The sequence below is a fragment of the Anopheles darlingi genome, chromosome X (genome assembly GCF_943734745.1).
Source record: "Anopheles darlingi chromosome X, idAnoDarlMG_H_01, whole genome shotgun sequence".
NCBI classification, from domain to species: Eukaryota; Metazoa; Arthropoda; class Insecta; order Diptera; family Culicidae; genus Anopheles; species Anopheles darlingi.
The window spans coordinates 8,823,696-8,835,417 of NC_064873.1; the positions used below are offsets into that span (position 1 = coordinate 8,823,696).

Below are 11,722 nucleotides of genomic sequence, written 5' to 3' on the forward strand. Positions count from 1 at the left end.
ACCAGGGACCCGCGGGGGATGCGATCTCCTACTCAAAATGGCCGCCCTAACGCGTTCGAATCTCTCGACGAAAGCGACATAACCGCGGGAAAAGAACGGAACGGAACGCAGCGCGGACGACGACGACGGAGCCAAGGCCCCCCCCCCCCCCCCCCACTAATTCGGTTTCGGATACGAACCACCACCCTTCCCATCATCCCCCCCCCTCCCCCCTCCGACCGACCTTCAAAACCCCTCACCGAACACCGAAACACGATCTACATGAAATCAATTTAATTTGCTCATCAGAAGAGAAAATTACATTTCCAGGCTTCCAGGCTCCAGCTCCAGCGGCAGACACAGCCCTGCCTCCCCTGCCCGGAAGGCCAGAACCCAGGGCGCCCCGGGGGTTTCTCTACCGACGGTTCTCCTTCTGCTGCTTCTTCCCTTTTGCCTGCCTGCTACTCTCTGTCCCGTTCTCTCGTCTCGTTCGTACTCTTGCAAATGTCAGCTTCCCGACTCGACGGGACAGGTCGCGTCATTCGCCTTCGCCCGTCGCCGCCTTCCCCTTGGTCGTCGTCGTCGTCGACCATCGAGCGCGATAAGGCCGGTCGGCCTGAAGACTGAAGAGGTGATATAGAACCTTGAGGTGAAACGCGACAAGCACCGTGAGCACTGATAAGCCATCATAAACCAACTCGTGCGTGCATGCGTGCATGCGTGCGTGTGTGTGTGTGTGTTCCGGGGGGATGTGTCATCAAAAGGGAGCGTCGTAGTGTAGCGCCAGCGAGCAGCAGCAGCAGCGAGCCCTCTGTCCGCGATGCGCGGATTCGTCACCAAAAATCAACGGGAAAAACGGAGGAAAAAAAAAACCTTATCTGTATCGGGTTTCGCTGGCAAACGTGTTGTGTGGTGGGAGAAGGGGTTGCATCTCGGGTAGCAGGGTCGCCTTCAGCCCGCCGCTGCGCCCCTCCCGGCCCATTTTGGCTTCAATTCGTTGTCGACGAAACCTGCAACGGACTGAAGGTGCAACTCAACTGTCGGGTGACGGGGAGGAGGGGGGAAGGAGAGGAGGACAAGGAGGAGAAGAAGGAAAGATCTGTTAGCCTCACGCACCGGTACGCATCACACACACAAGCGCGCGATGCGCTGCGACTGCTCGCAAACTGACTGTCGCGAAGGAATAATGAAGGATGAGCAACAGGTGAATATATAGTCGTCATTTACGGTTTTTCCGGTGCACACCGCGCACTGCCAGGACTCAGGAGGTATTTCTTCCCTATCTGCTTTTTCTGCTTCTTCTTTTTCTTCTTTTTCTTCTTCTTCTTCTTCTTCTTCTTCTCCTTCTTCTTCTTTAAATGCCATTCCCTCGAGGGCGAATCGCGCTGCGCCTTCTGACTAGATCGCGTGCGCCTTCAGCTTCAGCTCAGAGCAGCAACGTAGTGGATGATGAAGGTAATTATGTTACACACTTTCACACACACACACACACATATACACGCACAAAATGGAGAAGGGGGTGCGCTGCGCGCGTGCGCGTATCTCTAGTAGGATCGTTCCGTAGTGGGGCGAAGGGGGGTGCTAATCAAATTATGACAGCCAGTGGGGCTGCTTTGCAGCGGAGTGCTGAGTGCCAACCCCCCGCATATCACCCCCCCCCCCCCTCCCCGGGGACGGTCGATCTGGCTGGCTGGACGGAAGTGCATCTCTGTCATGGCATCCATCGATTCTGCATCGATCGTGCGATTTTCTGCATGACCGATGACCGAGAACCAGAAAGGCAGTGTCCTTCTTTTATCATCCCCCTACCCCTCTCCCCTTGCACAACACGCGGTTGGCCATGCCGTAAACTGTTTATCAGGCGCATGCTTTAATTAGCATCCCACCCTACTCATCATCGCAACCTCATCCCTCTGGCCTTCTACGCCGGGGTGCGTGGCGCAGGTTAATGCAAAATCAGCAGCATCATCATCATAACCATCAGCAGCAGCAGCAGCAGCAGCGACGGCAGCGTCGACATCGCACTCGGTTCGTTCGGTTGGAACGCAGTTATCGGACGGGGCAGTCCGGGGCAGCCGGCGCGATGATAGCGCGCGCGCACACCACACACTCGGGGGGCGCTATAAAGCGGGCGGTCGTGAATTGGGCGAACCGACCGGTCGTTCGACAGCGCCTCGGGGCATCCACGTAACCCCCTTCGGTCGGCGCGCAGAACCGACCTAACCGTCCGTTGTATTATTATTGTGCGACCTCCCAAACGCGCAACCGAGTGAGCGAGCGTCACGGAACAACGAGACACACACAGACACACAAACACACACACACGCGCGCAAAGGCAGCCTTCACTACCTTCACTTTGCGTCGCAGACTGCGCAGAAGATGATGCAGAGTCAGCGGAAACAGACAGTCAGGTAAATGGGGCGGGGGATTGTGGAGGAAGGGAGGGAAGGAAGGGAGGGGGGAGGAGGAGGTGAGATCTATGGTTTGTTGGATCGATTAGCACTCGCCCGGGGAGGTGGCGGGGTATGGGAGCGGAAGAGACAACCGCGCTGAGTGATCGTGATCGTGGTGTGGATCGAGGGGTGGGGGTTGTTAGCCCCAAACCTCTCATCACAGCGGAACGGTTCCAGTAGCGGTTCAGCAGGCGGCGAGGATTGATCCGTGGTATCCGAGCATGCTGCGCGTTCCGGAGCTACGGTTCGGTTCTCTCTCTTTTTCTCTCTCTCACATACACACCTACACACACACACACACTCATTCTTGTCTCCTCTTTCTCTCTCTTTCATACCGCAGTGTGTATCCACCGGCGGGGGAGGATTCGGATACGAGCGCTGGATCAGCACGGCGGCCGATAAGCAAGCGATCGACACCGGGAACCAGCCGCCGGACGACGCTCGGTAGCGTGGAGCTGTTACCACCACCACCACCCACCAAGAGCCACAATGCGTCGCAGAATGCGTCGCACTCGTCGAGCCGCCGACCATCGGTTGCGGGCGGGGGCCGGCGCCGTTCCGTTGTCCTCGACTTCATCCGCAAACACAGCAGCCGCCTGTCGCTGAACCGGCGCTTCTCGGAGCTGTTCGCCGGCGATGAGCTGGGCCGTTTGGACAGCAAGCAGCTGCTCCGGAATCACCAGCAAGCACAGTAAGGCCGAGCCGAGTGACGTTGCCTCCGTCGGCTCCTCAGCAAACTGCTGATCTCCTGCTATTTGTTCTGCCTTTTTTTTCTCTCTCTCGCCATCTCTCTCTTTTTCTCTTTTCTCTCTCTCTCTCTCACTCTCTCTCTCATTCTACCCCTGGTGTTTGTCTCGCTAGAGCGCAGCTGGTCACGGCACTGTCCGCACTGTACGCGAAACTGCTGATCATCCTCGGGATAACGTTGCCGGTGACGGAGCTGGTCGCGCACCGGGCGCCCATCAACTTCCACCAACCCTTCTACCTCTACCTGTACGCAGTCAGCATTGTACTGTGTGCGCTGCTGCACCTGGACCGGTACCGCCACCCAACCGTACCGCCCAGCATAGCAGCCGTCCACCGTCCAGGTAAGTCCAAGCAGCAGATCTAGCAACTGTGTATCTGTCTGCCTGTGTGTGTGTGTGTGTTTGCTGCTCTCCTTTTTCAAATCCCAGCATCTTCCTTATTCCACACTGTCAAACCTCCCCCCACCCCTGATGGTAGGAAGCAAGGGAGGATCGGCTTCGCACAGTGCCTCGTTCTACCTGCGCATCGGTGCCATCGCCTTCGGCGTCGGTAGCCTCGTCTACTCGGCCCTCGACTTTGGCCAGTACTTCGAGCGGAGCCGTAAGTAGAGCTCTAGTAACCTCGCACTATCAATCAACCATCACTCTGATCACTGATCATGCACGTACGCACGCACGCACGCAGATGACGAGGGTTGTGGTGGTGGCGTGCTGGTTGCCCTCATCCCGGCCACCCGCATGCTGCTGTGCGTCATCCAAATGCAGTTCATCATCACGAGCGGCAAGGAGCTGGGACTGGAGCGGCACCCGTTCACCGCCCGGTTCGCCCTGATGCATCTGCTCGCCACCAACGTCTGCGAGTGGCTGTTCGTGCTGGTGGAGGAGGCGAAACACGAGATCGAACTGCTGGAACGGTACCCGCTGCCGCAAGCACCCACCAGTACCAACACAACCATGACCGTCGGCATCGGTAGCAACAATGGCACCAGTACGCTGAGCACAGGTATGTGTGAGCGCGTGTGTGTGGGTGTCATCTGCTCCTACCACCTGCTACTGATCCTGCACTCTCTCTCGTGTTATCCCTCCCATCGACAGATTGCCGGCCCCGGGGCCACATCATGAGCAACGTCGTCCACAATACCGCACCCTTCCTCTTTCCCTGCACCATCGAGTACTCGCTGATCTGTGCGCTGACGATGTACTCGCTGTGGCGAGGGCTGGTGAGACGCGGCACGCAGGGAGCCGTGCAGACGGAGCAGGGTGTGGCGGGCCGGGCCGCGAACCGGCTCTCGATCGATTGCTCGCGGGCCCAGACCGGCCTACTGGCCGGTATCGTCACGCTCGTCGTCACCCTGCTCGTGCTGATCATGCACTTCGTGCTGCGGAAGCAAACGCACCGGGAGCTCCAGGAGCTGGCAATGCTGGAGGTGGTCGTGTACGAGCTCGTCCTCTACTCCGTTACGCTCGCTGCGGTCGGCCGGGCGATGCTGAGCATGCGCGATTTGCGCGTGCTGACGCAGCGGCATGGGCCGGCCCGGGTACAACCGCCGCTTCCGCTCGATTGCCACCTGCTGCTGATCACGCAGACCGGTATCTACATCTACGGTGTGTTTTCGATCATCGGCACCTACCACACGTACGGGCGGGCCCTGCACTGGGCCGTACTGTCGGAGGTGCTCGCCCTTGCCCAGACCTCCCTCCAGACGCTGTTCGTGCTGAGCACCTGGTGGCGCCGGTGCAAGGGAGCACGCCAAAACCGAGCGAAACCGGGCCGCCAGATCGTTACGTTCCTGCTGGTCGCGAACCTGGCCGCCTGGCTGGTCAATGCGCTCGTCAAGAGCCACGCCAGCTTCCGGCCCCAGGTGATGCAGTTCTACGGTGCCGGTGCGTGGGCCATCATCGCCCACGTCTCGATGCCGCTCGCCATCTTCTACCGCTTCCACTCGACCATCTGTCTGTTCGAGATCTGGAAGAACACGTACAAGGCCCGCTACCAGACGGACGCTAGCGGTGGTTTCTCGGCCGCGGCCACGCGCCGACCATCCGCCATTCCCCGCTGAACCCGGATTCTCCCGCACTTTTTATGTACTAGCACCCCAATAAACGATGTAGACCTGTACGCAGGTGTTTAACCTTCAAACCCGTTGTTTGTATATCGTGCGCATTAAGCTTTCATCGACATGTCCCATACTGCTTTTCGGATGGGTTCGACACCTGTTTACGTAAATCAGTGCACATCATAAGTGAATCCTTGTGTTGTTGTGTAGTTTTTTGCTAGAAAAAAAGAGCATATGCGAGGTATGCCCAACGTTTTTGCTTCAATTTGAATAAATCGTATGAAGATGCCCGAAAATGGCTTGGCGAGTGGTTTGCTTCACAAAATGGAAAAAAATCCCTTGGCATGGTATACACAATCGGCCCAAAAGATGGGAAAAATGTGTAGCTATCGAGGGAAAATCCTTGGAATAAATGTTTTTTTTGGCTTTCTATTTTAAATATAAAAAATGTTTTTTCGACAATAAAGCAGAGTATTTAAAGGTTATACACCCAAACACGAACCACATGATACCATGCTACTTTCTACTTCTAACTGCTGCTGCTGCTGCAGCTGCTTGCAGCCATATTAGTCAGCGTTGCACTCATGGAGCTTCATCGAGTTGCAACAAGATCACCGCCAGCGTCATTGCTACTATATGGCTTGCTATCAGCCGAAAGCGAGTCCGATTACGCGGCAGGGCGGTGGGCCATAAATCTCGCCCCCCCCCCCCCCCCCCCAGCTCCTGCCGCGTTCTACGACCTGCGCGGCCATTCTGCGTCTTAGACTTCCGACTTTCGTCCCGATTTCCACCATCCCATTCCACATTCCTTCTCGCCCTTTTATTAGGGGCACAAACACTTCCCTATTGGGCCCCGGCTTCGAAACCGAATCCGAACCATCAAGTGTCTTAATCCGCGTCAGAAATCACGGCCATTGCCCGACTTCGACTGCTGCTGCTGCTGTTAATACCGGCCACTAAACGACTCATCAATCAAGCAGGTTGATCCGGTAGTTCGAGTAGCTGACTGGTGCATTACCCCGACCCCGCTAGAGAGGCATCCACAGCCACAAGATGGGGGAGGGGGTGGGGGTGGTTGTACGATGACGATGATGATGGTGATGGTGGGCTTAGGCTGAGCGCTGATTGCGCTCCTGGATGAATTACAACACCTCGAAGTAGAATCGGTTGAACAGCCCAGTGCTAAGTACCTATCCAGCACCCCTGGTAAGCCACCCCCCACCCCCCCTTCCCACCGTGCAGACGCAATAAAACCCAACGCTGACCACGCCAGACGTATTGCCGATGATAACTAGCTGGCTAGTAGGTGAGAATTGCAATTGGTGGCGACCCCTTCCCTATCTCGCTCCTGCTCTCTCTCTCTCTCTCACCCACACACACATCGACACCTGTGGTGTGCTAGTGGTCACAGGGTGAGGGGGTGGTGGTGCGGCTGCTGCGGTGACAGGCTGCCGCGGTTCACTGCTTTTAGCACTGATTTGAGCGAAGTAAATCATCGACATCCCGTTTTATGGCACTCAGCACCTCACCTCACCTCACCTTCCACCCACCGGTCGGGGCGGGGGTGGCTTACTGCGGGAGGGGGGAACTGGAACGCAATCGACAGTTTAATGCCGGGCATTTCGATCGCTGCTTCAAATAATTAAACCAAAGCTCTTAAGCTCCTTAAGCGCGAACCCCCTATCCAAATATGTTGCCGTGAGCCTTGGTGGTGGTGGTGGTTTTGCGCCCCTCGTTTTCCAATAAACCCCCCCCCTCCCCCTTGATGCGATGAGGCATGCGAAAGACGCACATCTCGTCGCGGCAATCGCAATCGTAGCAACTTCGAAATATTTTGATCAGGGGTTGATTGGTGCGGGTGCATGGTGAGCGACAGAGAGGGGGGGGAAGCGGGTACGGCAACGAGATTGATAATGGATTATGGTTTTACGGCCCCCCGGTTCAACCGTTCCCCGTTCCCTCCGGGTTCGGGAAGATGGACCTGGACGGAGGCAATCTGATACGTCTGATCGCGGACGTCATACCCGTGCGTGCTTTGCTACGGCATGCTGATCACCCGGACCCGATTAGCGGCGCGGCGACGGTGACGGTTTCGTTTTTTTGCGAATTTCACAGTCAACCCCCCCAACCCCTGCTTCATCTTCCCAGCAGGCGCAGGCGCTTTCCGGTGAGGGTCGATTGAATTGAACTACCGGATGCATCGGCAAAGGAGAGAGAAACAGAGAGGAAGGGAGGGAATGTCAGAAGCCACCCTCATCCCTTGGACCAAACAAGGGGGGGATTATTGGGGCTGCAACGACGCAGCTTTAAAGGTGCAGACTAGGGTGCGTGCTGCGTCACTCGGCAACCCTCACCTCGGGTCCCTTTCACCGCCTTCGGGGTGGTGCGGTGGTGAAAGGGTCGCAAGCCAACCCCTCCAAGCTCCACCCCTTATGGTATCGGTCGGTCGGTCGGTCGATCGGTCTCGGGGCAGCTCTCGAGGTTCGAGCCAACTTTGGGCCGCAACCGCAACGCAAGATCGCAACGCCAGGGCCAAAACGGGTTTCTGGTTGCCTTCATCCCCCTCCACCCCCTATCGATCGATACCATTTTCTCGCCGGGTGATTGGACTGGATGAACTTGAACTTTGGAGCCGAGCGAGCGAGCACTTAGCCCAGATCGAGTGACAGACGACGACGACGACGACGACGACGACGACGTAGACGTCGCAGACGCAACCCCCCATCAGGTCAGGGGGTTGATCATCGGGACACACACACACGCACACGGGCAATGTTTGTCGTGTCTGTTCGCACCTTTCGCGTACCGCTCGTTCGTTCGCTTGCTCGGTGCGCGATCATGGGCATGATCATGGGGTTTGCTGCTGCTCGCCCCCTCCCCAATTAACCCCCATCCCCCCCCCCCCCAAACCCCTTCAAAAAAAGCCTCCAAAAAGCGGGGAAACGGGCTCGAGCCGTATGAGGGTTGCGCCGCTGCGTCTGCGTTTATCTCCCTCGTCCGCTCGTCGACCTCCTTCGATCACCACCACCATCACCACCACCACCGTCACCATCACCAGCAGCAGCAGCAGCAGCAAAAGTCTGGGCTGGCGAATCGAGCACCGGCCATGCGCCGGTGTGTCAGTTCAGTCAGTGCAGAGACTCGTGGAGACTCGAGACGCGCCCTGGCATCCTGTGGAGGGGTTACTATCAGTGAGATTAGTGTGCGTGCGCATGTGCGTGTGTGTGTGTGTGTGTGTGTGTGTGTGTGTGTGTGTGTGTGTGTGTGTCGCGGTGCATCCTCATAGTACGGCGAGTGCGCGCCTCGTTTCAGAGCAATGTAATTAGCAATACGGCCACAAAACATCTCATCCCATCCAACCCCTCAATCCCGCGCCAACCAGCAACCCCTACAATCGACGCAAGCAATTCAATCATCCCGACGACGTCAGCACGACGACACCGAACGCGGAACCCAGGTAGCCCCAATCTGTGGGGACCATCGCTGACGCCCGGTAGTCGCTCGTCACTCGCACTTTTGGGCGTCCAATTAAAGAGAGAAAGACACACACACACACACCCCACCTGGGAGTGGGTAGGGGTGGTAGGGGCGAGGACAGCTGATTAAAGGCCGCCGGTGTGTGAAGCCCCCGAAAAAACCAAGACTGATTGGATTCGGGAGTGTTTCCTCGCGCGATAGATAACGTCTATACGAGGCGAGGGAGGAAAGGGGTTGGTGGGGGAGGAGGGCGGCTGGGAGGCTGTCACTAGAGCGCTTCCGGACTTCCACTATTCCAGTGACCGTACGGCGGCCGGCTCAGTCACTGGCAGCCCGTCATGGCGTCCACCACCAACCAGCAACCGGCAACCGGCAAGCTCCACAAGAAGAACTCCGTCTCCTTCAGGTAGGTCCACCCATCAGCAACATCCAAACGACGACGACGACGACCAACGAGCATTTTTATAATCGAAACTACCCTCCCTCGCCCCGGGGAGCAGGTGATAATGCGCTCTGGCTCTCTGGCGCGCTGGCTTATCTCGCCCCGCACCCCCCTCCCCCTCCCCCTCCCTTCTCCGCAATCCGCCAACTACAACCCCTATCCCCGTAGTGAGATCTTATCCCAGGGCGCAACTCCGTGCAGCAGCAGCAGCAGCAGCAGAGTTGGACGAGATTAGACAGTCGGCTCCTGCTTGTCTCTCTCTCTCTCTCTCTCTCTCTCTCTCTCTCTCTCTCTCTCTCTCTCTTCCTCCCTTCCTGTCGTCATCACCAAACTCTGCTCACGAGGGGTGTTTGCACCCTCGCTTCGGAGAGCGAAGTGGAGAGGGGGTGCTAATCGCAGACCGAAGGCACTTGACACTCCTGGAGATGGTTCCGCCTCCTCCTACTCCTCCTCCTCCTCCTCCTCCTACTCCTCCTCGTCGCGCGCGCTTCACCCCCCTTCGCTGCGCTCTTAGCTTGCTAATTTTTGTACCCCCACCCACCCCCTTCTCACCGAAGAGAGCGTGGTGCTACCGAATGCACGCTCCCTTCATTTCATCCTAACCAGCCTACCAGCCCATTCCACTCCTACCCCCTACCCCCCTTACACCGTGTGTCACCCTCAAACCCAGAGAGTGACTCCCTAGTGAGCGAGATGAGAGATTCTTGGCTAGAACTTCTTGGTCGAACAACTTGGGAGAACAAGAGAGAGAGAAAGAGAGAGATAGAGAGGGAGAGAGGGTGGTACGGGGGTCATTAGACGCTCATGACAAGAAACGGTACGGCGTGCGGCGTGGTCCCATGCTGTCGCGCGTCGCGAGTCTAAGCCACAAGCACAACGGATGCGAAGGGGGTGTGAGAGGAGGGTGAGCAAGCGAGTGAGAGAGGGGGTCATATAAAAGGCCGAGTGATGGCGATAGGCGCACTTAGTAGCGCGACGCAGGGCGCATTCTGCACATCAATCTCGCGAAATCCGAAACGATTCCCGCGATCCGCGAGCATTTCGCGTCACGTCGCGTCGCGTCGCGATTTTCGCGCCATTCTCGCGCCGCGCCCGTCAGTCAGTCCGTCTGTCAGTGTTCTGCCTATCATTCAGTTAGGGCAGGGTGGTTGTTGGGTTTTTTTGGTGAGGGTAGGGGTTGCGCAGGGGGTTGCGATTGCTGGTGTCAACAAGACATCGAAACATCGTGACAGACGCAATCGCACACAGCGCACCCAGATTTGTAAGGCAGGCAGACGGGGGGGCGAGCACGCGCCCCCGCAAAGTCAGCACTCCAGCACCCCCTTCCCTTCCCTTCCCTCTTCAACCCCCTTAAACGACAACCCCCGGCAAGAACGGTTGGGGCGAGTGTGCTGCGTCTTTGCGAAACAATGTCGCTCCGAAGAGCGTAAGCAAGAGAGGGAGAGAGAGAAAGAGAGAGAGAGAGAGAGAGAGAGAGAGAGAAAAGAAGAAGAAGAAGAAGAAGAGAGTGAGAACACTCGAGACGCGAGTGCGCGAGAACGAAACGTCTTGTCGTGCGTGGCGACCGTCAGCGACCATCATCGTGTGACGCATCATCGCAACTCCACCCTCGGAACGCGATTGCGAATCACCCCCTACCCCCTCGTCTTCCCCCTCGGAGCCGCAGCCTCCTTCGCCTCTTGCGCACGGCAATGGCGGCAACCGTACGCACCAAAGCACCGGGCACCGATCACGGTTGGCACCTTCGGCCAGACAAGCCGAATTCCAGCGGCGTCGTCGTCGTCAATCCAGCGGCCACCACCAGCGGCAGCGGGTAGGTGTAACAAACGCATTCTGTACCACCACCACCACCACCACCACCACCACCACCACCACCACCACTACTACTGCAGGTGATCCAGTGACCTATATGAGGGACGCAGCAGCTCGACGCTCGACGAGGACTCACGTGCCGTGACCTTTAAGGGCGCGAGGAGGTCGACCGGGGACCGTGCGAGCGAACGAGAGACAGAGTGGCGACCACCATGCCACCAGCCAGCCAGCCAGCAACCGCGTGTCTGTATCACGCGATACAGGTCACGAGCCTTCGAGCAACTTCCATCAGCAATCAGCATCAGCGACATCATCATCATCATCGATCGGTCCATTATCAGCGACGCGCGACTTCATTAAATGGTGCGCGCGAGGACACGAAGTGTCAATTTGCCTACACACCCCCACCCCCACCCCCGGCCCCTTTACGGCCAGTGTAAGTGGCCAGTGGCTCGTGGTGGGCACCATTTTTGGGGGAGGCCCATTTCACCTCCACCACCGCCACCAAGCACGCGCTGCTAATTGTGGTGTTGGATTTGCAAAAAAAATTAGCCCACGGTCGTGCAACGCATATTGCACCCCCCCCCCCCCCCCCCTTTCCCCTATAATCGCGCGTGTGTGTGTTTATATCCCTCAAACCAACTAGCGCCCTGCAACACCCAATTACCTCTTGTCGCTCTCTCTATCTCTCTATCTCTCTGTCGGAACTCCCCGGTAATGAACTGGCAAACAACTGGCGCAACGGTGCCGCGATAA

The 11,722-nt window shown here is 57.5% G+C and overlaps 2 protein-coding genes across 3 annotated transcripts in view; both read left to right on the top strand.

The window, feature by feature from the left end:
- The first annotated feature begins 2,625 nt into the window (after window positions 1-2,625).
- LOC125957149 (proton channel OtopLc-like) lies at window positions 2,626-5,246 on the top strand. The gene is made up of 6 exons (XM_049689641.1): window positions 2,626-2,676; window positions 2,773-3,123; window positions 3,294-3,520; window positions 3,657-3,779; window positions 3,864-4,181; window positions 4,274-5,246. The coding sequence occupies exons 1-6, from the start codon at window positions 2,654-2,656 to the stop codon at window positions 5,236-5,238; spliced, it is 2,007 nt and encodes a 668-aa protein (XP_049545598.1). The 5' UTR covers window positions 2,626-2,653; the 3' UTR covers window positions 5,239-5,246.
- A 3,746-nt stretch (window positions 5,247-8,992) lies between these two features.
- Window positions 8,993-11,722, top strand: part of LOC125957120 (proton channel OtopLc) — a 6,346-nt gene continuing 3,616 nt past the window's right edge. The window contains exon 1 of one of the 2 annotated variants that reach the window (XM_049689594.1): window positions 8,993-9,118. In XM_049689594.1, coding sequence (XP_049545551.1) covers window positions 9,051-9,118 — 68 coding nt within the window. In that variant the 5' untranslated portion in view covers window positions 8,993-9,050. Of the gene's footprint in view, window positions 9,119-10,136; window positions 10,968-11,722 lie in introns of those variants that run through there. The other variant, XM_049689584.1, reaches the window with a different exon arrangement.

Excerpts from the sequence above, each read along its gene's own strand:
- LOC125957149 (XM_049689641.1), top strand. The coding sequence starts at position 2,654 with ATGCTGCGCGTTCCGGAGCTACG. Across the intron at positions 2,677-2,772 it reads CTGCGCGTTCCGGAGCTACG|TGTGTATCCACCGGCGGGGG; the intron begins GTTCGGTTCTCT and ends TTCATACCGCAG. Across the intron at positions 3,780-3,863 it reads CCAGTACTTCGAGCGGAGCC|ATGACGAGGGTTGTGGTGGT; the intron begins GTAAGTAGAGCT and ends GCACGCACGCAG.